Raw genomic sequence first — 27682 nt, 5'->3', positions numbered from 1 at the left:
CTACAAAATGCCTTTTCATATCTCTCCTACTTCAAATACTTCAATAGTTCCACACAGCTTATAGGATACAGTCCAAATCTCCTAGGGTGATAGAGAAGCCCCCATTACCCACTCACTAACCAACTTGAAACCTTAAAACCAGTTTCTCCTCCTCTCTCTGTCCTAAGTGTATTATTATCCTGAAGAAGAAAAAGAAAAAAAAAAGTCACATTTTGAATACACTATGCAGTTTCTTATTTCTAAACTCTCACTCTCTATCAAATCTGTGGAGCTCAATAAATAGCATCTTTTTTTTTTCATCTTAAAATCTTAAAAGTAAAACCAGATAAGATAGAGGTGCCAGATTCTGATAGAGATTTTTAAAAAAAAATCAGATTTATTACTGATGAGAACTACACTGGAGGAAATGGCTATGGTAGGCAGTCAGATGAGCTTGCCAAGATCTTTTGAACTAGATTTACTCCCTATTCCAAACTATTAGCTTCTCCTATAGAGGCACAGCCTGCCTCGCTAAGCTGATCTTATAGTGAGAAGAGATTGCAAAGCTCAGGCTGGATGGATGGCTCCCAAGAAGGAAGAGTAAGCTGAGCATGCCCAGTTTCTTTCTTTGAACTTATCCAGCATAAAATTTCCTTCTTCTGGGAATGGAGTAAGAGACCCAGAGCTTTTCATTTGGAGAAGTCTTCTCCACTCTAAACCATAGGAGTGAAGAATAATCTGCCTTGTGTGCTTTTCTTCTGAGCCTGGGAAATCCTTTCTTTCTTGTTTTTCTGCAGAATTCTGGCCACCCTGCACATCCAGCCACAATGGCATTTCGTTTTATCTGTAATTTTTCTTCGTCTACTTAGTCCCTATCCTTCCCTAGAGCCCCAACTACTTTGATGTTGTTTTCTATTACATTTTGTATCCATTCCATCATAGTATATGATGTAAGTTTCATAAAATAATTAGCTAGTCTGTGAAATCCTCAAGGGCAGGAGCTAGTCTGTGAAATCCTCAAGGGCAGGAGCTAGTCTGAAATCCTCAAGGGCAGGAGCAGTATTGTGCTTTATCAATACTCAGAATTAGTTTAGAAACTTATAGATGCTTAATAAACAGATTAGATGTTTTCAAAAATAATTAAGGAAAAGGAAATTGGGGTGCTTTGGTGGGTCAGTTGATTAAGTGTCACACTCTTGATTATGGCTCAGGTCGTGATCTCAGGGTTGTGAGATCAAGCCCTGTATCAGGCTCTGCACTGGGTGCTCCTTCCCCCCACCCCCCATAAAAAAAAAGAAAGAAAGAGAGGAAGAAAGGAACAAAGAAAAAAAGAAAGAAAGAAAGAAAGAAAGAGAAAGAAAGAAAGAAAGAAAGAAAGAAAGAAAGAAAGAAAGAAAGAAGAAAGAAAGAAGGAATAAAAAGGCAACTAAGTGAAGATAATTTACTTCAGTGACTGCCTCCTAGGTGCTAAGAACTAGGTTATAAATGTAGCCATATCAATTCCTCTAATATGCACAATGACCCTGAAATACTAAAGGCATTACTCCCATTTTACAGATGAAGGGAAGGGTTCATGGAAGTTTGCCTAACTATCTGTGGAGCCAATGTTTAAACCCAAGTTGGCTTGTTCTTAGATGGACCCTTGTATCCCCCAGATCTTTGGATCATCTCTAGATTATTTTTTTAGAATATAAATCAAATGGAGATAAAAGTCATTGCTTGAGAAGAAACTTGACATTTAAATGTTTTTTAGCTTTGTTTAATAAGTTTTTACATAGATAAGGGGGAGTATAAGTTTAGAGGTTAGCATTTTAACACTGACATTTTAATGTTTTCAATGATGGGACTATATGTGCCATATCATTTAGGATGGATATTGTAAGTAATACCATGCATGAATGAGTAGCCAAGAAGTTAGACTATAGGTTTGCTGTCAGTCCAGATATTGAAAGATTTGTGTCTAGTCTAGTTGGGCAATATTCATTTGTTTTCCTGACTTCACTCATCCTGCATTATCTTGACCATAATTTTCACCTCATGTCTGATTGGATTTATTCTTTAATTTCATATATTTTAGCTCACCCAGCTGACTTCCAGTGATTTTAGTCAATGTTTAGTTGTATACAATAAAGTCTACCTCATCTTCAAAGTACAAAGAATAAACTATAAAGAATTACAGTATTTTCTTGACATATCTACTGGGTTGGTCACTAACAAACTTTTTAAAATGATGAAACAGTAATGACTGATGTATATTTAATTTTTAGTACCTAAGTATCTACTTCTCAGAAAGACAAAGTAAAGGCAGAAAGCAGAGAATATCAACAAAATCTAAAAGATCCTTTCAGGAAAACAAATTCTGTAAAAAAAATATTAGCTCAATCTTCTATGTCTTCTTTTCCTGAGAGGCAAAAATGTAGAAAGAATTCTGCCAAGAAGGGAGAGTAGAATCCATTAGGAAGATTGCCCCTTTGCTCAGTGAAGGCCATGATCTGAGTTGACATCTAATTGTATTTGCTTATTTCAGAGCTGCAGATATTCAGTCTTTAGTGAGGACTGCTTTGGAACAGGTTAGAAGCTGCAGCACTGAGTATGATCAGAATGAGTTGGCTTTAAAAAAAAAAAAAATGAGTTGGCTTAGTTACTGAGAGTGGTCTTGCTGGTGCTGGCTAATTAAAAGCAGGAAGCCACCTTATAAAATCCATTGCTGTATTATGGATTCATTTACAACTCCCTCTAGCAAAGAGTACCTTGAAAAGGACTTTCTTACTTTTATCACCACACAGTCCCCTAAAATACTTAAAACACTGAAGCAAAAGGGAGAAATGGTAAATGCAACCTGCTTGTAATCCTACAATTTGCATTTAGGCTCTCAGAACTATTCCCCATTCCTTTCTCATGATCCAGGTGAGACCATCATATGCAGATGGATTATGTCCCATATTTATCTAGGGTCCTCTCCTCCCTTCTCCTCTGGGCATCAGGAGGTTCAAGAGTAACATTAAAATATTGATTATAAGCCTGGATCTTGGGGTAAAGGCTCACCTATTTAGAAGAATAACTTGCTTCTGGTTCTCTCTCCCTGGACCTATAAAGTTTCCTCTTACTCATATTAAGAGAGTGAGTCATATCACACACACACACACACACACACACACACACACACACACACCACAGCTGGGATGTAGAGACCATTTTTCTCTCTCTGTAGCACAAAAGACTTAGATCACAAATGCTTATTTGATCCCCTACTGTTGGTGCTCTAATGGGGTTTTTCTGCATTGAAAAACATAGGTCAGTAAAGGCCAGATTTGGTTGATTCTTGTAATTTTCCCTAATTCTCTCACAATAGCTTGGGCCAATATTAATTCCAAGTTTGTGGCTTTACTGTAGAAGTAGTGTTACCTAATAACTGTGCTTTTGTCTCCCATTTTTGAAAGAGAGACTCTTTTGTTCCATTTGAAAGAATTTAAAAATGAGGAGCCTAAGGATTAACTTTTTAATTAGATATAATGAATAGAACCTTTTCATCACAGCAGTTTTCTTTTCATTATAAAAGGAAAATTGACAGTTTTTGTTCATTTAGTGTTCATTGAAATGGTTTTTAAAGGAAATTATTGCTGAGTAAAAGGATATCAAAAAGCATATGCCTTTTTACATTTTTATGGGGAGAGACTGCTGATATAGAGGAATTATAAAGCCACAAAACATTATATTTCTGTGCCTGGGTAATGTAATATTTAGTCTTAGTGCATTATAAAAGCTTCACCCCAGTATAAGTGTTTGTGATCCCTATGTTAACTGACCTTTGATCACATCAACACACTCCAGTGAAATCAAATTTGCAAGGTTTATTTTGGTGGAATCTGTTATTTGTGCTTGTGGCCAGCCTTTCAACTTTGGAGTAGTTTACATGTCACTCTCTTGACTTCATAGTATAATTTCAAATGATTTAGTTTGTTTAATTTGCAGTTTTGCTATTCATACATTAATAGTCTATGTGCAACTTCATTTTGGGGTGAATAGGCCTGGACTTCATGGGGATAAATGCTTTTGATGACTCTGAGACTGGGATTTGGCTTTTGTTCTAACCCAGAAACACCTGGCTTTTGAAAATAAATCCTAGCTGAGCTCCTGCATCTGTAGTACTTACCTCCCAGTCATTTAAGAAATAACTGTAAATTTTCTTTGAATAATACTTTATCCTCATAGCTCTTTATTGCCTAAAGTGCCAAACAGAAATTTATCCCCCTTACCTCACAGACCTTCTATACTTTCTCTTTCCTGATAACATTAATAATACTAATGATAATAATATTTATAGTAAATTTACATTTGGTATTATTCACTTAGCCTTCATAAGAATGAAGAAATGTGTGAAGAAATGTTAAATAATCCATTCAATCCTCACAATATACCTAGAAGTTTGAAAACATTATTATTAATTATTATTATTATTCACAATTTTCACAGAAGAAGGCTGAGACTTGGTAAGGTTAACTAAATTACCCAAATTCACACAGTAAATAATTAATGGAGCAGATACGCAGATCCATTAATCTTCCTCCAGCAAGATTTTTAATTAATTGTTGTTCCCCTGCCTACCGGCTTTACTAGAATCAAGGACTCTCTCCCCTTTTCATTCTGTCTATCTATCTACCTTTAATTCAAACTCCATTCATTTTGCTTTTTCACTAGTGCTTGCTTGTTGCCTGCCCTAGTAATCTGGGCTCACCTCTTCCTGGCTCTCTCACCTGATCTCAGTCTTCACACCATACAAGTTGGAAACCTCAAAGTCATCAGTAATGTCATCCTCTCCTTCCAAGTGAAATAGACCAATAAGATATCTGTGTGTGAAGGAGGGGGGGAGAAGGAGAGGAAGGGATGGAGGGAGGGAGGAAGAGAGTAAGGGAGGGAAGGAGGAGGGAACAGGGAAAAGTAGTGAGAGCGATAGAGTCTTATTCAAACACTGACTAAGATATGTGGTTGCTATCCAGGAGAGACATGCTGATTAGGAGGAAGGAAAAGGGAGGACAGACTCTCAGGGAGCTTCATTTGAGGGCTATTTTGATTTCTTAAGTTGAGACAAGAAGTGACTCTGTGAAAATTTTATGACGTTAACTGCGCAAAAGATTATTCCTAAGGAGACCAGCATTTTAGCCCTGGCCCTGCCATGCATAATCCTTGGCACATTCTAATGGGTCTGGGTCTCAGTTTCCTGTTTATGAAATAGATAAAAGGATACTAGCCTCATAGGATTTTTTTTTAAGAATCAAATGAGATACTTATGCAATGGTGAAAATGCAGTGTTCTCGAGGTGCTTATGAACTAGTGAGATGAGAAACATAGGGCATATGGATAGAACTTTGTGTTACATAGAAATAGAAACAGGTATATTTAAAGAAAGATAATAATCAATGATCGTTTATTGGGCATTTATTTTATGCTGGTCACATGAACTGACTTATTCAATCCTCACGACAACCATATAATACACATGTCATTATCCAACCTATTTTATAAATAAGGAAACTGAATCCCAGGGAGTAGAGAAACGTGATCAAGGTCATATAATTAAAAAGCAGTCCAACTAGGATTCTAGCCCAGGAATCCTAATTCCAGATCTTGTACCCTTAACCATGTTCTCTGCTTTGGTATAGAGACAAGAAAGTATAGGCATTGCTTAGAGGAGAAAGTACTTTAACCCCCAGCATTTTGCTGCCAGTAAGAAAATTCTAATATCACAGCGCCCACCAACATAGCTCCTCTCCATGGCTGGGGGACACCTCAGTATTAGGTTTACCTTTGAACCGTGTGCCCTGCCCTCTCAGCCACTTCATCACTGGCCATTGGAACACTTAGGCATTCAAAAATATTTGTTTGGAAAAAAATTGGGTAACTATGCTGTATGGATCTTGCCTCGCAAATCTTTGGAAAACAGAAGTGGCAATAGGCGTACTGAAAGTGCCATTAATTTTTTTTTTCCTGTTTCCAGTTGAGATGTTTCTGCTTGGCCATACTTAGGCAGCATGGAAATAAAAGATAACTTTAATCAAGCATCTTTATAGTTCTTTCATGTTCTAGTTAGCAATTCTGCAATGCCTACATTAAAATCAGATTATCTTAACCTGTCATGTGATTACTTCTTTCCAGGCTTTTTACTAGAGTGGACCACAGGGCTACACATATCATAGAAGCAAATTCACTCAGGGAGTTACTGATTTTTTTCCATTTTTCATTTCTATTTCAACATGCAAGGTCCTAACCCCCTCCTTCCTATATTTAATATGTTGTGCATTGTTAAAAGCATCAGAGTACAGCATTATTGGAAGCCCCTGTGAGATCCTGGTCATCTCACCCTTGAAATACAGTTAGGTATATACTACTGTTGCATAGACTGCAAAGACAAGATGCTATGGAAAATTTGGAAGGGAGGAAGGGCAAGCAATCTGAGAAGGTGAAAACATGATAATGGCAATCAAATAATAAATGCTGACCAAAAAACCTGAGAGTGGAAAAACCTAAGTTAAAGTCTTCTATCTACCATTTATTCCTGATGTGATCCATGTGCCTATCATTTGCTCATTCAGTGTTATATGTTACCTCAGTTTTGAGACGTGAATGCTAATTGTGGCTGTACCCACTCCACGTGATTTTTGCGATAATCAAATCTATTCATCTATTTAACAAATGCCACACATTGTGTATGTATAGGTGATGCAATGATACACAAAAGGACTCTTTTGGTTTTGGGGTAGTCCAATGAGAAGTCCAACAAGGAGTCCAGCAAAAATCACAAAAAAGAGGTTTATAAACTAGGTTCCATGAAAAACTATGACAGGTTGCCCCAATAGGGTCTAGAGCAGTGGTTCTCAAATAGATAGGATTTTATCCCCCCAGGAGACATTTGGCATGTCTGGAGATCTATTTGGGGATTACAACTGGGGGAAGGGAGAGCAACTGACATCTATGAGTAGAGGACAGAGATGATGCTAAGCCTCCTACAATGCACAGTGAAACTGAGATTTGAAAGATAAGTGGGAGAGAATTCTGGAGAAGAAGTGGGAGAAGTTTTCAGGCAAAGTAACATTTGCATAGGAACTGACATGAGAATGAGTTTCATCATATCCTACATACTGAAAGCAGGCTTGTGGAGCAGCAGCATTGAGTGGGGAGAAAGGGTACAAGATGACAATGGTGATGGGCAAAGTTAATGCCAGTCAGGTCAGGGGTCATGATGAAGTAGATATTGGGGGTTCCTGCGATGGATGCTTATGGCTTAACCAACTGGAGGGAGCTGAGATTTACTGGATAAGCAAATGAAGGAGACACAGATTTGAGGGGGAGGAAAGAGGATAAGAGCTCAGATTTTGAAGGCAGTAAGTCTGAGATGTCTGTGAGATTCTTGGATGGAAATGACCAGCAGCAGTAGAATATGCAATTCAGGAGAGAAATCTGGACCAAGAATATAAATGAAGGAGTCATTGAGATATATATATATATATATATATATATATATATATATATATATATATATATATTTTACATAAACTTAAGCCCAACATGGGGCTTGAACTCAGTACCTCGAGATCTAGCTGCATGCTCTACCAACTAGCCAGCCAGGCACCCCTGTTGTAGTAGTATTTAAATGAGTGAATAGATAGAGGATAAAAAGTAAAGGGAAAGTGACTTCCTAGTTGTGAATGTGCTTTGTCAGCAAAATGTTCTCTATAAATATAAGGAATTACCGTCATTATCAATATTAAGTGCAATACTTTTCACATCCATCCATTTGTTTAACAAACCATTGACAATCCTATGACATGCTAGGCTGTGTGCTAGGGCCTGGGGATAAACAAAGGAATAAGAATGACACCTGTCCTCAAAAAGAATCAAGAAAGCAAGCGGGAGACATTAAAGTCTTAATACTGTCCTACCAATGAGTTCACGTAGCTTTCCTTCTGTCAGGAGAACCCAGAGAAGAAGAGGTAAGGGCTCTTGAAGGGGAAGAAAATGAGGAAGAAAACGTGATCTTCCTTAGAGTTCTATCCAGGTTAGCCCTGACCTTAACCCTGCCCTGAGGGTTAATGAGCTGTGACCTAGTGTTTGGTAAAACTATGTTCCAAGGAGACCTAGTGTCCTTCCTGCTTCAGTCAGCTTCTTTGGGATCACTTGCTTTCTCTCCTGTAAAATACTGGAGTTATGATTCCAAAGACTCAGCAGAAGAGTAGGTAACAGCACTCTATTACAATGACTTGCATCTCTTAAACCCTTTTGAAATATGACTAACTGACCAATTGAATTTACAGCGCATTCCTCTACTGTATGAATCTTTATATACTACAGTTCATTTCATGCCCTCTGGAACATTACTGCATACAGTAAAAGTTTGTTTGACCTTTAACCCTGGTACAATCATGTGGGTCTTGTCTCATCAAAAAAGACATGTCATTCTCTCTTAACTAGGGGGACATGGATCACATGTGAATTTTTGATAATAAAACCTGTGACCAAATTCACCATATATTCTTGAAAATAAAAAAGAACATGATAAATATACTAATATAAGTTTTTTGGAGTTTTAGTAGGTAGGATTTTATCTATTTTAGAGCTCATGAATCATAATATCAAGTAAACACTGAAGGAGTCCATCATATCCCAGGCACTGTACTGACTGAACATTTGTGTCTCTTCTCTGAAACTATAGCTTAGTGGGAAAGACTAGAAAAAAAAAGTGAATGGGGCACCTGGGTGGCTCAGCCGGGAAAGTGTCTGACTCTGTTTCATTTCAGGTCATGAGCTCAGGGTCGTGAGATCAATCCCTAAATTGGGCTCCACACTGGACATAGAGCCTGCTTGAGATTCTCTCTCACCCTCCCCCTCAGCTCCTCCCCTACTCTCTTTCTCTCTCAAATAAATAAATAAATGAGTAAATAAATAAATAAAGTGAAGAAACAAATATATGTTAAGATGGGAACTGTGAAGGAAGAATCAGGTTTCAGGGAGAAAAAACATAAAGAGGATACATACTTTAGACTAGGGTATAATGGTAATCAAGAAAGATAAATCTACAATTACCTAAATACTTTCTGATCATGAGTCAAATGGAGTCAAAAGATGCAAATTTATTGTAGATCTTATTACCTACTTATTTCTTACTAATTATGTATGTTAGTAAATTAAAATGAAATTAACTTCAGAAACACTATGAATAGAAGTGCTTACTGTGTGCCTGGTTCTGCTCTGAATATTTGCAAATATTAACTCATTTAATCCTAAAAGGTAAGTACTGTTATGTCCATTTTATAGATGAGAAACTATGCAGAAAAAGCAAGTAACTTGTCCAACATAGCTAGTAAGTGGTGAAGCAATTTACATTAGCCTCTGTCTATCTGTAAATTGAAAATAGTACTTTCGTGGGGATGAGAATGATGCTGGAGGGGAAAGTAGTTTTTTAAAAAGTTAAACAGTAAATTTTTATTCTTACAATTTTAATATCAGTTATAATGTCACTGTTACAATGAAGTAAGCTCTGAACTTTAAATGTGACAAGGAAGCCAGAAATTTTAAGATGAAGGATCCCACTGTTAAGAGAGCTTACTGTCTTACTAGAGAGAGATTATCAGCATGCAGGACATAATGCATAATTCAAAATTACATGGGATATCTTTGCTAAATTTAAGGTCATGTCTGTAAGTGCTTACTTTAAGAAGAAAATGGGATTACTGAGGATTAAAATATATTCACAGATCACTGAATTATAGCTCTGAAAGACACAGGAGATGGTTGAATCTAAGCTTTTTATTTTATAGATGAATAATTGAAGCTTGTCAAAGCAAAATAAGTGAACCAAGATCTTACAGCTAATTAGGGCAAGAATCGTAACTAAGGGTATGGCCCCTGGATATGAACTCTAGCCATTTTTTTTCCAGGTTAAACTTATCCATATATTGTGTTTCCCTTCCTGCTAGAAAGTCATTGCTTTCTAATCCTCTCCCCTCCTGTGAGAGATGGACCAAACTACAAGTTTATAATATTAAATGGTGACAGAGCTTGTCACTTGGGATAAAACCCAGGAGAGTGAGACTTTCTGCTTTGTTTCCAGGAACTTTTAAAGAAATTTTAAAAAATAGCTTCAATGAAGTTAATATCCAATGAACTAAAGACATTTAAGACATACAATTTGATAAGTTTTAATTTGTGAAACCATCCATTCAAGATAATGAATGTATCCATCACCCTCAAAAGTTTCCTACTACCCTTTTGTAATCTCTCCATCCATCTCCCTCCCCCATGTTCCTTACCTCCTCATACCCAGGTTCTCCTTTCCATATGCATTTCCTAGAGTTGTATATAAATGGGATTATACAATATGTACTCTTCCTGTCTTCTTTGATTCAGCATGATTATTTTGAAATTCATTCACGTGTTGTATGTACCCATAGTTCGTTCATTTGCATTCATCTGTCACAGGTTGTTTACCCACTTATCTGTTGATGTTGTTCTAGTTTTCACTATTACTAATAAAGCTACTAGAAATATTTGTGTATGAGTCTTTAACAAGGACATATGCTTTCATTTCTCTTGGATAAATATCTAGGAGTCAAATAGTTTAATCATATAGTAGATGTATATTTAACTTAAAAAACAAAAACAAAAACAAACAAAAACCACTATACTGTTTCCAAAGTACTTGTTCCGTTTGTATTCCCACCAGCAATGTATAAGAATTCCAATCTTCCACATCTTCAACAACCCTAGGAATAGTTTGTATTTTTTAAAAAAAAATATTAGCCATACTAGGAGGAGTGTAATGGTATTGTACTGTATTTTTAGTTTTTATTTGTCTACTGAATAACAATGTCAGTCATTTTTTATATGCTTATTCAATACATGTACATTTTCATTGGTGAAGTGTTTGTTAAAATGTTTTGCTTGTTTTTAATTGGATTGTTTCTTCCTTTATTATTGAGTTTTGAGAGTTCTTTCTATATTTCAGAAACAAATCCTTTATTAGATATACGGTCTGTAAGTTTTGCCTCCATTCTGTGGCTTTGATTTTCTTTGGCTTACCAATGGATTTCAAAGAATGGAAATTTTTAAATTTGTTGATATCCAGTTTATCAGTTTGTTCCTTTATGGTTGTGCTTTTGTTATTGTATCTAACCTAAAGTCACAAAGATTTTCTTCTACTTCTTTTTTAGTTTAATTTAGGTTTTATGTATAGGTCTATAATCTAATTTGAGCTAATTCTTAATGAGAAGTGTACCTCAAAGTTTGCTCTTTTGCATATGGATATCCAGTTGTTCCAATATCATTTGTTGAAAGGATAACCTTTCCCCATTGAATTCCCTTTTCACTTTTATTGAAAATCAGTTATCTATAGATGACTGGGTCAATTCCTGGAGTCTCTATTCTGTTCCATTGGTATATTATTTATCTTTATGCCAATGCCACACCGCTTTATCTTAACTTTATTATAAGACTAGAAAACAAATAGTACTTTTTCTAGAATGTATTTTTCCTCCTCAAAGTTGTTTTGGCTATTTTATATCCTTTGAATTTCTATGAAATTTTAGGATCAACTTGGCAGTTTCTCCAGGACAAATAAATAAGCAAACAAACAAATAACATTGCTGAGTTTTTTATTTGGATTACATTTCATTGAAATTATAAATTATTTTTCAGAATATGATATATTAACAATATTAAAATAGTATTTTTACCCAGAAATGCAGTTTAGCTTTCCTTTTATATGGCCTTAATTTTTCTCAGGAAAGGTCTGTGTTGTTCAGTGTACATGGTTTGTACATGTTTTATATAGTTTATACCTAAGTATTTTATATTTATTATAAATGGTATCATTTTTATTTCAATTTTCATTTAGTTATTGCTAATATAGAGAAATACAATTTGATCTTTATGTATTTATCTTGTATTCTGAAACCTTGTTGAAGTCATTTATAGATTCTAAAGTTTGTTTTAGACTCTATGAGTGAGGTTTTCTACATAGAAAATTATGCTATATGGAAAGAAAGACACTTTTATTTTTCCCTTTCCAATATTTATTTTTTCACCTGTGCACTGTCTAGAACTTCTCAGATAATGCTGAATAGAAGTGTTAAGAGGGGGATGGCTGGCCTGGATGGCTCAGTGGTTTGATGCCTGCCTTTGGCCCAGGGCGTGGTCCTGGAGTCCCAAGATCGAGTTCCAGGATCCAGTCTTAGGATCGAGTCTCAGGATCGAGTCCCACATCCGGCTCCCTGCATGGAGCCTGCTTCTCCCTCTGCCTCTGTTCTCTGCCTCTCTCTCTCTCTCTGTCTCTCATGAATAAATAAATAAAATCCTTAAAAAAATAAGTGATAAGAAAAGACTTATCCCTATCTTGTCCAGAGAGGGGTTTTTTTTTAAGCCAGGAATGGATATTGAATTTTGTATAATGTTTCTTGTGCCTGCTGAGATGATCATATGGTTGTTTGCTTGTTGTTGTTTTTTTTTTAATAATATCATGAATTGTATTGAATTTTTTTCAAAGGTTAAACCTACTTGGTCATGATGCATTGTATTTTTATATCTTTCTGAATTTTATTTACTAACAATTTGTTTAGAAAATTTTGCATATATATATTCATGAATATATAGATATATATTCATGAGAACATATGGGTATTTGCTTTGCTGGTAATATCTTCATCTGGTTTGGTACCAGGGTAATCTGGCCCCCCAAAACCAAATTAGAATGTATTCTTTCCTCTTTAGTTGTCTGAGTTTGTAGAATATTATTTCTTCCTTAAATGCTTGGCAGAATTCATCAGTGAAGTCATCTGGGTCTTGGTTTCTTGATTCTTAAGTACAAATTCAGTATCTTTAGTAGATATATGGATGGCTATTTATGTTACTTACCTTTCTTGAGTAAGTGTTGGTGGTTTATATCTCCCAAGGAATTCATTTCATCTAAGGTTTCAAATTTGTTGGCATGAAGTTGTTTGTGAGATTTTCTTATTGACCCTTTCACAGGTGTAAGATCCATAGTGATGCTATTACCTCTCTCATTCATGATTTTGATAATTTATTTCTTCTCTCTTCTCCTCATTAGTCTTGTGAGAGGATTGTCAATTTTATTGATATTATCAAAGAACTAGCTATTAGTTTTAACTTTCTTTACATTATTTTCTGAACCTTTTTATTTCCCTTCTTTTGCTTCTTTTGTTTTTTTTTCTTTCTTTTTTTAGTTTGCTATATTTTTCCACTTGTGAAAAGTGTAAGCTGAGATCATTAATTTGAGATCTTTTTTTCTTTTCAAATTAAGGTGTTTAGTGCTATAGACATTCTCTTAATCCTGTCTTTAAGAGTATCCAACACATTTTGATATGTTGTGGTTTTATTTTTATTCAGCTCAAAATACATACTAATTTCTTTTTATTTTAATTTTTTCTTTAGCAGTGAGTTATTTATGTTTTATTTAGTTTCCAAATATTTTAGGACTTCCAAGATACGGTTTTACTTTGATTTCTAACATAATTTCACTGTGGTCAGATAATATATTTTCTTTGTCCTGACTCCCTTTCAATTTATCGAAATTGACTATGGTTCAGAATATGTTGTGTCTTGGTGAATGTTCCATGAACACTTGGAAAGAATGTATATATTTTGCTGTTGCTGCGTGGAGTGTTCTTTAAAGCTATACTAGCTCAAATTGATAGGTGGTTTTCTACAAGTCTTCTATATCCTTACAGATTTCTGTCTGCTTATTCTATTAATTATTTAGGGTTTTAAAATACCAACTATAATTATAGACATCTCTGTGTCTCCTTGTTACTTCGGTCTCTCTAGAAAACCAACTCTATCTCTTCAACTTAGCAAGTTCATTTGGTTTCAACTGGATCCCCTGCAATGTGGCCTGGATATTCAAGGTTGTATATGGGGCAGCCACAAGGCTTATTTTATTTATTTCCTATCACTCAGAGTTCACTGTTATTTGTTGGCTGATATCCATATTTGAAATTCATTGTTTCACATTTTTGTTCCATTTATTAGTTGTCTCAGACCAGAGTGTAAATCCAAGCCCTGTTACTACATTTTTTACTGGAAGTACAATTGTCATGAAGTTATATTTAAACCAATCACCAACAGAAAGCATTCAAATGAAGACTTGTCTGGGTATGGTAATACCATTATACAAAAAGTACTTTCAGACATCCTAAGGCCCGTAATATAATTTAAAACATGGTGATATATTTAGATATGATGGATATATAGCCTAATAACTATGTTTAAAGGAAAAATGGGCAGCCATTAGATATCAGGTATTTTGCTAACAGGATGAAAATACATAAACTCTACTTTACAGGCAGGAACAAATGTACATTGAAGAGTCATTGAAAAGAAACAGAGGCTTGAAATACATTTATTTTTGCACTCTGTTTCCAGCACAGTGCTGAGCACATAGTAGAGCTCAATAAATGTTTGTTAATCTGAGCCAAGTTGAGCTAAGTCAAATATTTGATCAGGTGAGATTCATGGTGTACTTCACTTGAACATTGAAAGAAATTGTAGAACTTACAACAGTTATCGAGCATGAGTATAAAACGTGTAATATGTGCTTAATAAAAATTAAATCATTAAGTAAGTAATATGACCTAGATAATTGAACCATCTAAAGCCTCAAAGTATACCAGTGCACCTACTTAAAAATTGGGTAACAAATATATGGAATTTACCACCTCATGAAGTTTAAAAAGAGTTTCACCGAATATGGGACACCTGAGTGGCTCAGCAGTTGAGCGTCTGCCTTTGGCTCAGGATGGGATCCCGGAGTCCTGGGATCGAGTGTGGCATCAGGCTTCCTGCATGGAGCCTGCTTCTCCTTCTGCCCATGTCTCTGCCTCTCTCTGTGTATCTCTCATGAATAAATAAAATCTTAAAAAAAAAAGAGTTTCACTGAATATACGCACATTGACCATCTAAAAATTGGTTAGAGCTAAGATTGGTTAGCATTAGGAATAGGAAGTGACTGAGTTTGCATTTAAGAGTAGCTTCGGCTCCAGTATAAATCTTACTATTAAGCTCTCTTAGTGTCATGTTCCTTCCAAACCAACCAGTAATGGACTCTAATTTCCCACTCTGCTTTTGTTCTATTTTCCTTCCTTAGGAATGTCCCCCATCTATCTCTGCTTGTCCAAATTTTACCCTAACTTCAAGCCTGGCAAAGTGCTAAATCTTCCATGAGGCTGCCCTAATTTCCCCAGTGGTTTTTTTTTTTCTTTTTCATTGTTTTGTGAGTAGTTTCTGCTACCTCTTTTATGGCACTAACCATTTTTCAACTTGGCTTTTTGTTATTCATGACATGTATCATCTCTTCAATTAGATTTTAAGCTTCTTAAAGACGATTCAGCATGTGATATATTCATGTGTCCATAGTACAATCAAAAAAGTATAACACACGAGATGCTTGATATGTTTATTGTATCAAAGAATGAATGAGTGATTCAAAGACCATTTTTTATGAAGAGTTTCTACATGTGGACTGCAGATTATCTACCCTTTTCCTAAAAATTAAGGAAATGAGGATCGTTTAGGACATGCTGCTTAAATAGAAGAATGAAGGGACCTAACGAACAAGAGGTAGGAGAAGTGCAAGGTGGGACAGAAGATACAGCGGGGGACTGAAATAATTGTGAATATTTGTCCAAGGGATTCAGAAAGGATTGGCTGGAATTTTGGAGGATAACTTACAAAACAACTTTTTTATTTTCCTGTTGTTTAAGAAATACGGAACATTTACTAGTAAAGGAATATCTTCTAGAAGTTGTGGGCTGGCTGGTCGACAGTGTATGAGGAAGAAGCATGTGGCTGGGGCAGATGGGAGAGTATAAGGGCAGGAATGAAGGCAGAGGAGGGACTGTGGGTGTGAACTGAACAGAAGAACACCATGAATGAGAAAAAGAGAAGGTTGGTTGAATTGATATTGAAAAACAAACTAATGGCAATAGCCTTATGTTGTATACTCATGAGATATTAAGGAAAAATAACCTTCCTATGAATTACCCAGGTAGAAATTTTGGAAGATCTATTCTACTTCCAATTCTTTCAAAAAAAAAAGTGTAAAATAATTGAGATAAGAGGAAAAGTTTCAGCCTTTGAGATTTTCATACCACAAGGTCATCATCATGAACTAATCTGCCATTGCCAAGACTTAAATGCAGAAAAACTAGGTAACCCAAATCATGTAGCTCTTCTAAAAATAATGCAGTAAAAATCCTTCATTTATGTCATCAAACTATTTCCTACAACTCGTACCTTGTTTTGTACTCCTTAGATTTTCTAGGTCAATTAAAAGCACAGCTTATTTTTTTATATTACATATTGCCCTCAGTTTACCCCTTACCTCTAGAAATGGTTGAATAAATGTTCTCCTTGTTAGCTATGTAACTAGCTCTGAGAGTATAGATTCCTTTGGAATTTCTGAGTACTCAGCATCTTTTTTCAAGATGCACTACGCCCAACTCAACAATACCACAGACACTATGGGGGGCTAGTACAGCTTTACTTCACTTTGAGGGCTCCTGTCTTAGGTGAAGAAACATTCAGAATGTCACTATATTCTGTTATTCAGATTTTATTTGGTGCTTTATACTAGTCTTTTTTGTTGTTAAAGTGTGTAACCAATTTCTTTGGAATTAACATGTTCCTGTTCTGTGCAGACCACTCTCTGGTCCCAAGACTATTTAGAGGCTAATTCTCCTGGCATTAATTATGAAAATTCTACTTAAAATGACATATAAATGTGACTTTTCTCCAATACATAAAGCAATAGAAAGATCCTCTAAATACTTTTAAATTTTAAGATAAATAAGTGACTGCATTTTTATACTTCAGAAACTTCTGGTTAGTCTTTAGGGATACTTCAGATATACAACTCTGTAGGTAATAAAGGTAGTAATACTTTGTAGATGGAAATGTCATGTCTAGATCTAAAGTGAGAAGAGTTAGACAGATTAAATAACATTGTGAGGATGAATGTATATAATTGTATTTCTCACACAGAAGACAAGTGTAGACACCTGCACACGTACATATATGTGTGTATGTAACCCACTCCCATCAATTTTACTACTTTTCACAAGCTACTCAAATTCTACCTTCATGGCCTGCCACCCAAATCTTCTGGTAGAAATATTTTTTCACATCTCTCCCTCCTACTTCTTTCCCCCCACACACTTATGGTATGTGCAGTTTCGCCAGACCCGTGTGAAGACAGGGGAACATTGATGGGATTGCTTTTCACAAGTGTGGGAACGAAAATCCTTCCCAATGAAAACATCTGTCTCTGTTCAAGTCATGCCCAGTTATCCCCCAAAAGAAATGTTCTGATTAACTTTTTTTTTTTTTTAAAGTCTTAAGATAGCAGTTTGTGTAGCAGATCTAATTAAGAAGTTTATGTAACAGATCTGCAGGGTTTTTTCCTTCTTCAACTGGGTTCTTTGAGCTCAGTTTGAGTGTTACTAGCTTTCGCTATGCAACGGCCAAGTGCTTCCCGGGCTGAAAATTATCAGCTTTTGTGGGATACTATTGCCTCCTTAAAACAATGTGAGCAAGCTATGCAACATGCATTCATTCCGGTAAGGAAAATTTCCTTTTATTTTCCTAAAGATTTTTTTCTTTTTCTTTTTATAGCTGTAGATAAATGGCATGTGTTATATGCATTTAAAGATGTGGTGTCTTCTCTGTAGCTCTTATGTGGAATAAATATATCTCTCTTTCTCCCTATGAAGTCTGAATTCTTAATACAGGCAGACATTGATCAATGAGAAAGAGTAAAGAGTGGTGCAAGCAAACTCGTCCCCCTAAAGAATGTAGTTTCTAAAAGTAACATGTACTAAAGAAAGGAAACAAGATGGATATTTCTCGTATCAGTATTTGATGCAACTTACAGTATGTATTTTTTGGTTGATTCCCTCAGAATTCCTTAGAGTGGCTTGATATATAGATCAAGAATCCAAAGTTAGTTCTTACATTTTGGTTGCTTATCCAAGTAAAATCCACCATAAAATCTCTCTTGAAAAGCATGACTATTCCTTTCATAAAGCAATGATGCACTATTTAGAAATTTGTAAATATAGCTGGTAGAAATGTATACATATGTAAAATAAATTAATAAGTCAATGTCATTGTGTTACACATTGCAGAAATAATGTTTGTGCTTATAATTATTTAACCAGAGGAACCAAGCTAGCTACATTAGATTGGCTGAGATTAGGTAAATGGGACTTGGAAAAAGAGTTTTAAAATATTTGATTCTTTAATTAGATCTTTTGAAGGATTAAGAATAAAGGAATTAAGAAATAAGGGGCACACTCAACAATTAGTCCCTGTTAATAATTATTTGGAATCTCTCAAGTAAAACATTATTTCTGACATAGAAACTCAGGAGACATACCTCTATCCATAGTGGGAATAAACTTTGAAGTTCAAGTTTTTTTCAACCGATGCAAGTTAGGTCCCATTATATTTTTCTCTATAACTTGGGAATCGCCTAAGTGTTTTCAAAGGCTGTGCTACATTTAAAGTTCTTCTCATGGAGTACTATTTTCTAGTTGGATCTCTGTAAATTGTCTTGATGTTAAAGACATAAAATATAATTTTTTGCAAGGAATTTAAAAACTAATGATGAAAAGCTCTCTAAATCAGATTATGTTATAATGATTCTACATTGAACTGGAATCGGATGTGCATAGTTTGCTCCTCTTGTCTTTATTAAACTGTTCTTCCTTTGTTTTATCAAGGAGACTATGATATTCTTTGTGAAGCCAGTATCACCTAATTGTGGAGCAATTTTTTTAGGCAGGCAGTTCTTTTCTCCCTTTTAGGTTCCTTGCATGCTCCTCCTCCAATTTATCACCTAACATATCTTGTTACAAGTGGGTTTTTTTTTTTTCTCTCTCTTATATTGTAACTTCTTGGAGTGAAAGAGAAAAGGAAAGTAAGTTGAAGGAAGAAACTAACACTTGTTTTCTTATTTTCCTGTCTTAAACTCCCTACATATAGGATGCATATATCCCCAGGGTCTAGCATAGTGCCTAGCACAACAAGGGGTGCTTGGTGAGCACTTGAGAAATGAAATCAAATAACAAATCTCCAGTTCTAGCATCTTGGCAGTTTTCATTAACAGCTTTGTCTATACTGACCTAATAAAATTATTTCTATTTAAATCCATCTGGAGAAAACAATAAACCTTGACTAAAGCATTGCAATGGGATGATGGTAGGAGCAGCAATATGTTAATGCAGGGGATAGAGTCTTATGAGGAAAAGAAATAGCCTTGGATTCAATTCCCATAGTCCACGGGCCACTCTTTCTTCCATTCTTGTGTCTGTTCCCAATTCCCTCTACTGCATACATGCACAGTTTTATTCAGGTTTGTTTCATTTTGACTGCTCTAAATCTGTTTAAAAGAGATATTAGTAGTTTGTCAATCTCTCAAATCTTATCATTTTTTTCCAAGTCTTGCATTAAATATATCATTATATCATCACAATTTTTGAAGACTGCCTTTAGAAATGATAGCTATTATTAAAATATTACTATCAGAGATAAATCTGTTTAAATTGAACCTCAGTTTATTTTTTTGTCAGAAGATATAATTTAGATCTCAGAAGAAGAATACTAATTCATACTTTTTTAAACCCAGCAATAATGTAATTCATATACTCACACACACGCATATTTACACACACATATACATAAGTGGATGTATGATATACTTGCCTAATGATACCCTGCATTTTTTGAGATATACAAACAAATTCTAAAGGTACATATATTTTCACTATTGAGGAAATGACAAAATATATTGATTTAATCAATTGCCACCTTTGAAATTAACCTGGTTCTCTTTTAAAATAAAATACTAAAAATAGATAATGCATAGGAAATGTCGACATATATTATGTAGCTATCTTAGGAAACCTGACCTGAAAATTTCATGAGCAGGTAAATGTTTGTATATCTCCTATAAGTGTGTATTTCTAACACATCATTAGAATGCAGAGCTACCTACATGGTGTAGACCATGTCTCACACAAGCAATAAGCTATAGACGACAAAGAGTTTTTTAGTCAGTGTTCTTCTGTGATAACAATAAACTTGACATAAAATCTCAAGTCATAATACAATCAACATCAGAGAATCTAGCTCTACAGCCTAAAGTTTATCTTGGTGAGAGGGAACTTAAAGCAGCTGATACCAGGAGAATGTAACTGTCTCAAATAATCTATACAAACAAGGAAGCCAGTCCATGAAATCTTTCAGTGGTCCAGTGTTTGACTTCATATAACAGATCATGCCTTATAATGATGAGGTGGACATCAGATCTGGAATCTCAAGCAAATTCATCTATTTGACCCAAGAGCACTGAGTATAAAACAGGAACACAGAATTTCCCATATCTTTAGCATAAGTGCCAGCCAAAATAAATTGAAATTTATTGGATGGATGAAGAATAAAAAGCTCTCTCTTGAATCTTGTAAATTGGTTCCACCATTGGAACTGTAAGTACATCTTTCTAGACATTTAGTATCTTTGGGGTCCAGGCAAATCAAAAGTTTTGTTGTTTTATTATTCAAGTGAGTGATATGCTTGTAAAAACTACCAAATCAGTAGTTCTTTTCATAGAGACTGACCTGTGTTTCTCTTCAGTATTAGTTCATTCACTTCACTCATCTTTTATTGAGCTCCTCCTATGTTCTAGGCATAGTACAAGCACAGGATAAGGACCTGCAGGTACACTTAAACTTTTATGACACCATCACTTTTGGTCATCACTTTTGTCTCTTTTGGAAGAGACACTTCATTACCCCTTGCCCAAGTAGCACCGCACTGTTTCTTGCTGCAATGAACAAAGTTGATTTTCCTTCTGCTGCTGCTGTTTTAATTCTGTCTTAAGTGAATGCCATGCAGCTTGCTGAGCATTGGGAGAAATACTCAGATGAACCAGGAGAAACCTGATGAAACCTACATCAATTCTGCTCATGAGGAATTTTTTCAAACAGATACGCAGATGACTCTAACACCAGAAATTAAGTGTTGAGTGCCCTAAGTACTCCTGAATTACCATAAAAATTAAGTAAAGGTGAGAGTTTCACAGAAAGGTTATCAGCTAGATTTTAAAGGTTAAATAAAATATTGGCATGCAGTGATGGCAGTGATGATGGAGGAAGAAGGGCTTCAAATGGAGGGAACCGTAAAGGTACTTACCAATTGCATAAAAGTGGTCCATTTTTCCATCTGCTCATTTATAGAACCAATATTTATTTTAACTACTTTTTATGTATCAGAAAAATTGTGTAATATGACTGAACATGTACCAATAAATAGAACAAACTTAAACCTGTCCTGAGGGCATTTACATTCTAGGGGAGAAGACAAACATAAATAAGCAATTACATATATATCTGTATTGCACACTTTGATGCCATCCTGTGAGAGTCGTTCATTTCTCAGAGTTGCAATTCTGTATTGCACACATGCATACCCAGATACACATCTATTATCATAGTATAGCAACTGTAGATATTTTTGCAAAGCCTGTACAAACAAGACAAATGGAATAAAATATTCTTTCCCAAACATTTTGTAGTTCTAAAATACCTGTTAATTTCCCTAGCAAACAATTAGTACACCCTGTCTGACACATCCTGGGCTTGACACTCGTAGTATTAAAAGTGAAGTATTTATTGAACACCTCTTTTATGTTGTGTACTGTTCTAAGCACTTCACACTTTATTTCACCCAATTCTACCAACAGTTCTCTAGTGCAGGCACTATCCTCTCCATTTTACAAAGTTTACAGAGGTTAAGTGACTTTCCCATGATCACATAGCTAATAAATGTAAAGAAACTAGTTATGAGACTCCAGAACTTATTTCTTAATGGGTTTCTTCTCCTAGATAAGGAGAAGACTACTAAGACTGAACCAGTTGCAACACATTGTAGTAGAAGCAGCAATCAAGGAATGAACAAGCCACTGAAGATGCAGGAAGATGAGAGTGATCAATCTGATCATATTGGAGTTGAAAGATGATGTAGGAAGATTGAAAAGAGAAGTCTTGAGATGGTTTTAAAATAAGTGAAGGAGATAAGAAAGGTGAAACAATAGGTACAAAGGAACTGAGGCATAGAAAAGCAGTGTGGAATGAGAACTAGTTATCAACTTTCCCCAAGTCCTGATCTTCCTCTTTGAGCACCAGGGAAGAAGGTCAGGAACAACAAGGATAAGAGTTGGATCATTCATTTAAAGTCAGGAATCCTGCAGGTCAATCAGAAGAAAATCACTGAATAATTCAGGCTCAGAGTAAGGCACTGGAGCGTTGAAAGGAATCTTCAGTGGAAAACAAGATATCTTCCAGACACCTGGCTTCATTACCCTTACTACATATGGCCTGGCCTACAGGTTACAACATCAGTCTGTGCCTGGAAGTGAGGGAATATGAAACAGAAATAGCTTATGTACAGGTATGAAAGAAATGTAGAAAGAGAAAAGGACATGAGAAACCACATGGTCCCTAAAAAAGATACTGAAAGAGATGAGCTGACAGGAACAGTGAGAGACTGGCAGAGGCAACTGTGGCTTCCTGGGTCTCTCAGAATTCCCAGTCCTTAATTCCTATTCATCAAATAGTTAATCTGCTGTGCTTCCTGCCCTTTCAACATGAGAGTTCAGATTTTGCTTAAACTACTATAAGTGACTTTCTATTTTCTGCAGCCAGAAAATCTTTACTAAGACAGGCCAGTTAGTGTGCAAGTGGTCCAGGGATAGGAACTAGCCCTACAAGAAAGAGCAGACAAGAGCCAGAGGGAAGGCAGGTAAATCAGCTGAATATACTGGGCTTGAAAGATGAGGTTCTGTCATTCAATAATTAACTCACATCACCTTCCCCAAGACTTCTCTCACACCTCATAACCAGATGATGTCTCCCTCATTATTTCAACCTGATTAACACTCACTGAAGAAAAATAAGAGTAGAGAACATGCTCACACTCTGCTTTAATCTATTTTTTTCTTATTTAATCATCACAATGCCAACCTAAAACTGGCCCCATATTATCATCTCCATTTTAGATCAGTAGGGTCAGGTACCTTGTTTAATATCATACAGATTAGTAAAACCATGAAACAACTCAGGCCTTCTCACCCTAATCCTACTTGCCTTTCTCTTTTGAACCCAGCATGGGACTTTGCCCCTATTTCTCTTATGATATTTTGTGGCTTTGTATTACAAAAATTTGAGGGATTTCTCTTAATTTTGTATGCTACCATAAACTCCTTACAGGGCAAAACCATGTGCTTGTTCTTCCCATTTTCTGCAGTTTCAAGTAATAGTACCTTAAATCTGATGTTTGCTAAAAACAAAACAAAACAAAAAAACAAAAAACAAAAAAACAAAAACTATCTGCATGCCCTGATTAATACTTAAAATGTGAAAACATAGGCAACAATGGGATGATAATGAGGGAATAATCATTTTTGTCTGAAATACCTCCTTAAAGCCTGTCTCCTCAGCCTCAGTATCACTTCCGGAGTCCCTGCCTCTGGTCCCTGGATGTTGACTTTGAGCCATTGTAAGCTTAGGTCAGCTCTAAATAGGATTTGCTCAACTATGAGTTTCAGTCCTAGTTCATGGTGTTCCAAGTATGTTTTGTCCTTTCTGGATTCTAAATATTACTTGACTCATCATCCTCAATCATGTCCGATTCATTTTTCTGTTTCATTCCTCTTAGCCTCACTTTGCACTTCTGTCTAGTAATACCCCAGTTTTTAGTCTATTTCCTCCTGGAGAATATGAACAAGGCTATTAATGGAATTCCTATTAGTAAAGGAACAAAGATGACACTTAATCTATAGAGATATCCAACCTAAGGAGGGGGAAAATAACTACATCAGAAGCGACCTGAATAATTGCAACAGCCTGGGACTGCATGAACATTTGCAGATTTCTGGTAAAATGGAATGGGATTGTCACTTTTGTTTTTCAAAAAGGGCAAGAATTTGCTGTATTTTTTATCTTCCTCTCTTGTGCAATTTGCATTTTCTTTGACTACTGGTCTTGTGATTCCTGTGCATAGGCATCTTGAGTCCATGAAAAATTAATGCCAGGTGCAGGATGCTTTCTCTTTATCCCATTATTGCTCATTGTACAATGTTTATGTTGACTCATCACAGTGGGTATCAGTGCAGATATATGTTACTGTACAACAGAGTAAAGCCCATTTTCTGCCACTCCCACCTTCCCTACCCACTCCAAAATTTGCGAAGAGGCCCCAAAATATTATTGTTACAGAATAGAAAAATAGGCAGTTGTTCAGAGCTAATAATATCAGTCCTCCTCCAAATAGCAAAATGAAATTAAAACATGAACATATCAAATCCTTAAAAAAATTAATGAGCTAATACCAGATATGTTGTACTTGTTTAAACTTCATTTAGATATTTTTATTTAGCAGGGAGATGCTTAGCAACAATGGAGTTTCTAATTTTTATCTTGAAAATAGACTGCTTTTTACACTGCTACTACCACCTATCTTCTTTATATTGCTTTATCTTACAGTTTTCAAAGCAGCATAAATTATATTCTTTATCAGAAGATGTGGTTTATGTATACAATGGAATATTACTCAGCCTTTAGAAACGACAAACACCCACCATTTGCTTCGATGTGGATGGAACTGGAGGGTATTATGCTGAGTGAAATAAGTCAATCGGAGAAGGACAAACATTATATGGTCTCATTCATTTGGGGAATATAAAAAATAGTGAAAGAGAATAAAGGGAAAAGGAGAAAAAATGAGTGGGAAATATCAGAAAGGGAGACAGAACATGAAAGACTCCTAACTCTGGGAGACGAACTAGGGGTGGTAGAAGGGGAGGTGGGCGGGGGGTGGGAGTGACTGGGTGCTGGGCACTGAGGTGGGCGCTTGATGGGATGAGCACTGGGTGTTATTCTATATGTTGGCAAATTGAACACCAATAAAAAACAAATTTATAAAAATAAAAAAATTATATTCTTTATCTTTATAACTTAGCAAGCTACACAATACAGGTTTTAGTATCTCTGTATTACAAGAAAATTAAACTTGAAAGAGTTGAAGTGGCTGGAATCAGAAGTGGTTAAGGAGTAAAATGTAACCTAGTAGAACTACAAACTCAATCCAGTGTACTTCTGCTCAAATTCAGAGTTTTAAGCTACTTTGAAAAATCTAGGTCGGAATCCTTGCTTAACTTTTCTAGACCTCAGTTTATTCTCTGTAAAATTAGGTTTTATATAGATCTTTTTTTTGGGAGGGGGGGTGGTGTTTGTGGTTTAAATGAGATAATGTTACACCTTTAGCACAATATCTAACCAAAGAAAGAGCCCAGGAAGTGTTGTCATTATTAACGTTGCTAATTTTTAATGTTATCCTAGTGCATCCTCTTACATATTACATAGGGTTTTTATATATATGATCCCATTTTCTTCTCAAAGAAGCACATTAAGTTGATAAATAATAATTTATATCTCTATTTTTATATGAACGGACAATTTGACAGTTTAAACAAGGCTAAAATCATAATATAGGTGAGGGGAAGATTCTTAAATCTCAGTCAGATGACCCAAATCTTAAATTCCTCTTATTACTATTTTTATGATATTAAAAATTAGTTTACTATTAAAATCAGGAGTTATCCAATCCTTATTTATAGCTGGATGTAACCTTAGAAATAATTTAGAGAGTCAAGTGACCTGACCAAGTTCTACAGTAATCAGCCAGCCCTAGAGACCCATTATCTGCTGACTCCAAGTGCAAGACTAAGAGGTGCTCATCCTATAACATAAAAACATACCACATGAATGTTTTTGTTGAGATAGAGTGGGCAAAGAAGTGTCATAAAATGTAAGGTTGCAAACATTATATTCATAAGGAAGTTATCATCACTTTCCAGTTAGTTAAGGAAATCTTTTATAAAACAAATGAAGGTTTTAGTATGTCTGAGTTTACAGTTTCAATGGACAAAGTGGTCCGAAACTAAACAGGAGAGTCATTCCTGAGAACTACTATTTTGCTCTCTATTTGTGGCAGAGTTCCCCTGCACCATAAAACAACCTCCTCTATGCCTTCATTTCCTTACTTTTATTCTTCTCTTTTACTGTTTCCTTCTCTCCACTTTAGCCCACATCACCAGATAACACTCTTCCATCTTTACTCTGAAACATACAATTGTAGCCTGAGCCCAGAAGGAGGTAAATTGGCAAGCAGAACCCTTGCTCTGCAGAATAATTGGGGGTACGGGAGCCATTGGAAAGCTGAGAAACCAAGAGTGACATAGACACTCTGGGAAGCTAGAGCAGCTGTGGGGCTAGGAACTGGTTGGCATTTTGAACCTAGAGATTTGTAGGCTCTTTGCTGTGGAACAAAGAGTTCATTGCCCAGTCAATGACAATATACAAACACATCTGCAGAATATATTCTTTGGCATCAGCAAATACTAGCAGTAGCTAGCCAGCTTCTATTTTTCTAGCCTTCATTCACTTCTTCTTTTTATCTACTTTATTCTGTGGTTTTCCCCAGTGAAAATAATTCTAAATATAACATTAATTTTGAAGACATAATGGATAAAGGGAGATTGATAGACACATAGATGTTATCAGAATTTAAAATAAGGGAAATAGATCTAAAGTGTTATCTACTTTGTTCCTTCTGTAACCCAGCCAGCCCATGTGCCATGTTTCAGAGGCAAGTATTGAAATATCTTCCAATCTAACATGAACACAAGCACACTATAGGTTACTAAAAGTGAACCAAACTTATGTATCCTCTTTGTCTCTCTCCCTAACATTCCAGGTACTGCACACTACTGGGTATTTACCCAAACTTGGCTCCACTAGTTCTTAATGTAGTGACCTTGGATAAGTTGCATTACAGGCCCATTCCTCACTTTCATTATCTGTATAATGAGCATAATTATAGCAGGTAATTCATTAGCTTGTAATAAGAAGTAGAAAAGAATAAATATAAACAACCAGCATATGATAGGCATAGAAGAGTCTTTCTGCTTATAACTGTCCTTAGTTTACATGTCATACTTCAGAACTAGTATAGTCTGCAGTACAGAACAAGTTCCAGATGCTCCCATCAATGTGGTACAAGAGTAGTCACCAGTGGGCAGGGTGGAGTTACCCCTTTCTACCCATTTTACCTAATCTGTTGCCTTATGGGTTTCTCATGAGTCCTATGTCTTGCTGCTGTGGCTCTAATTTCAAAGGTTTAAAACCCATTAACAAACATCTTTGAGTATACTGTATATTAAGCACTAATGGGAGTGTAGATGGGGGAGGCAAAGAAATAAGAGTCCTGCCCTCAAAACAATTACAGTTTTAGCAAGGAGATAAAAATATCACACATGAATCAGTTAGCCATCAACATGTATAAGAACAGAAAAAAGCAATCATAAAGAATGTCAGAGTTTAGTACTTTCACATAATTTCTTTTTTTAACACTTATAATTGGGTGTGAACTGAAGTAATACAACTAGTGAATGCTTAAATTTGGGGGGAAAGGATGGATAGATAGATTGAGACCTGCAGCCAGGATTAAGGAAACTTTCATGGAAAGTTTAGGGCTTTAGATTGTCCTTGAAGGATGGATAAAATTTGGTTAGGCAGAGAAG

At 35.7% G+C, this 27682-nt stretch overlaps 1 protein-coding gene across 47 annotated transcripts in view; it reads left to right on the top strand.

Annotated features, from left to right (window-relative positions):
- DLG2 (discs large MAGUK scaffold protein 2) overlaps nucleotides 1-27682 on the top strand; it is a 1531179-nt gene that overhangs the window by 786029 nt on the left and 717468 nt on the right. For 3 of the 47 annotated variants that reach the window (XM_026015205.2, XM_072726073.1, XM_072726071.1), the window contains exon 1: nucleotides 17428-17600. The exons of 39 other annotated variants lie outside the window; for them this stretch is intronic. In XM_026015205.2, coding sequence (XP_025870990.1) covers nucleotides 17496-17600 — 105 coding nt within the window. In that variant the 5' untranslated portion in view covers nucleotides 17428-17495. Of the gene's footprint in view, nucleotides 1-17229; nucleotides 17601-27682 lie in introns of those variants that run through there. 5 more of the 47 variants (XM_072726084.1, XM_072726078.1, XM_072726090.1 and 2 more) reach the window with 3 other exon arrangements.

The sequence above is a fragment of the Vulpes vulpes genome, chromosome 11 (genome assembly GCF_048418805.1).
Source record: "Vulpes vulpes isolate BD-2025 chromosome 11, VulVul3, whole genome shotgun sequence".
In the NCBI taxonomy this organism is placed as follows: Eukaryota; Metazoa; Chordata; class Mammalia; order Carnivora; family Canidae; genus Vulpes; species Vulpes vulpes.
The sequence above is the reverse complement of the archived record's forward strand: the minus strand, read 5'-3'. Positions and strand labels throughout refer to the sequence as shown.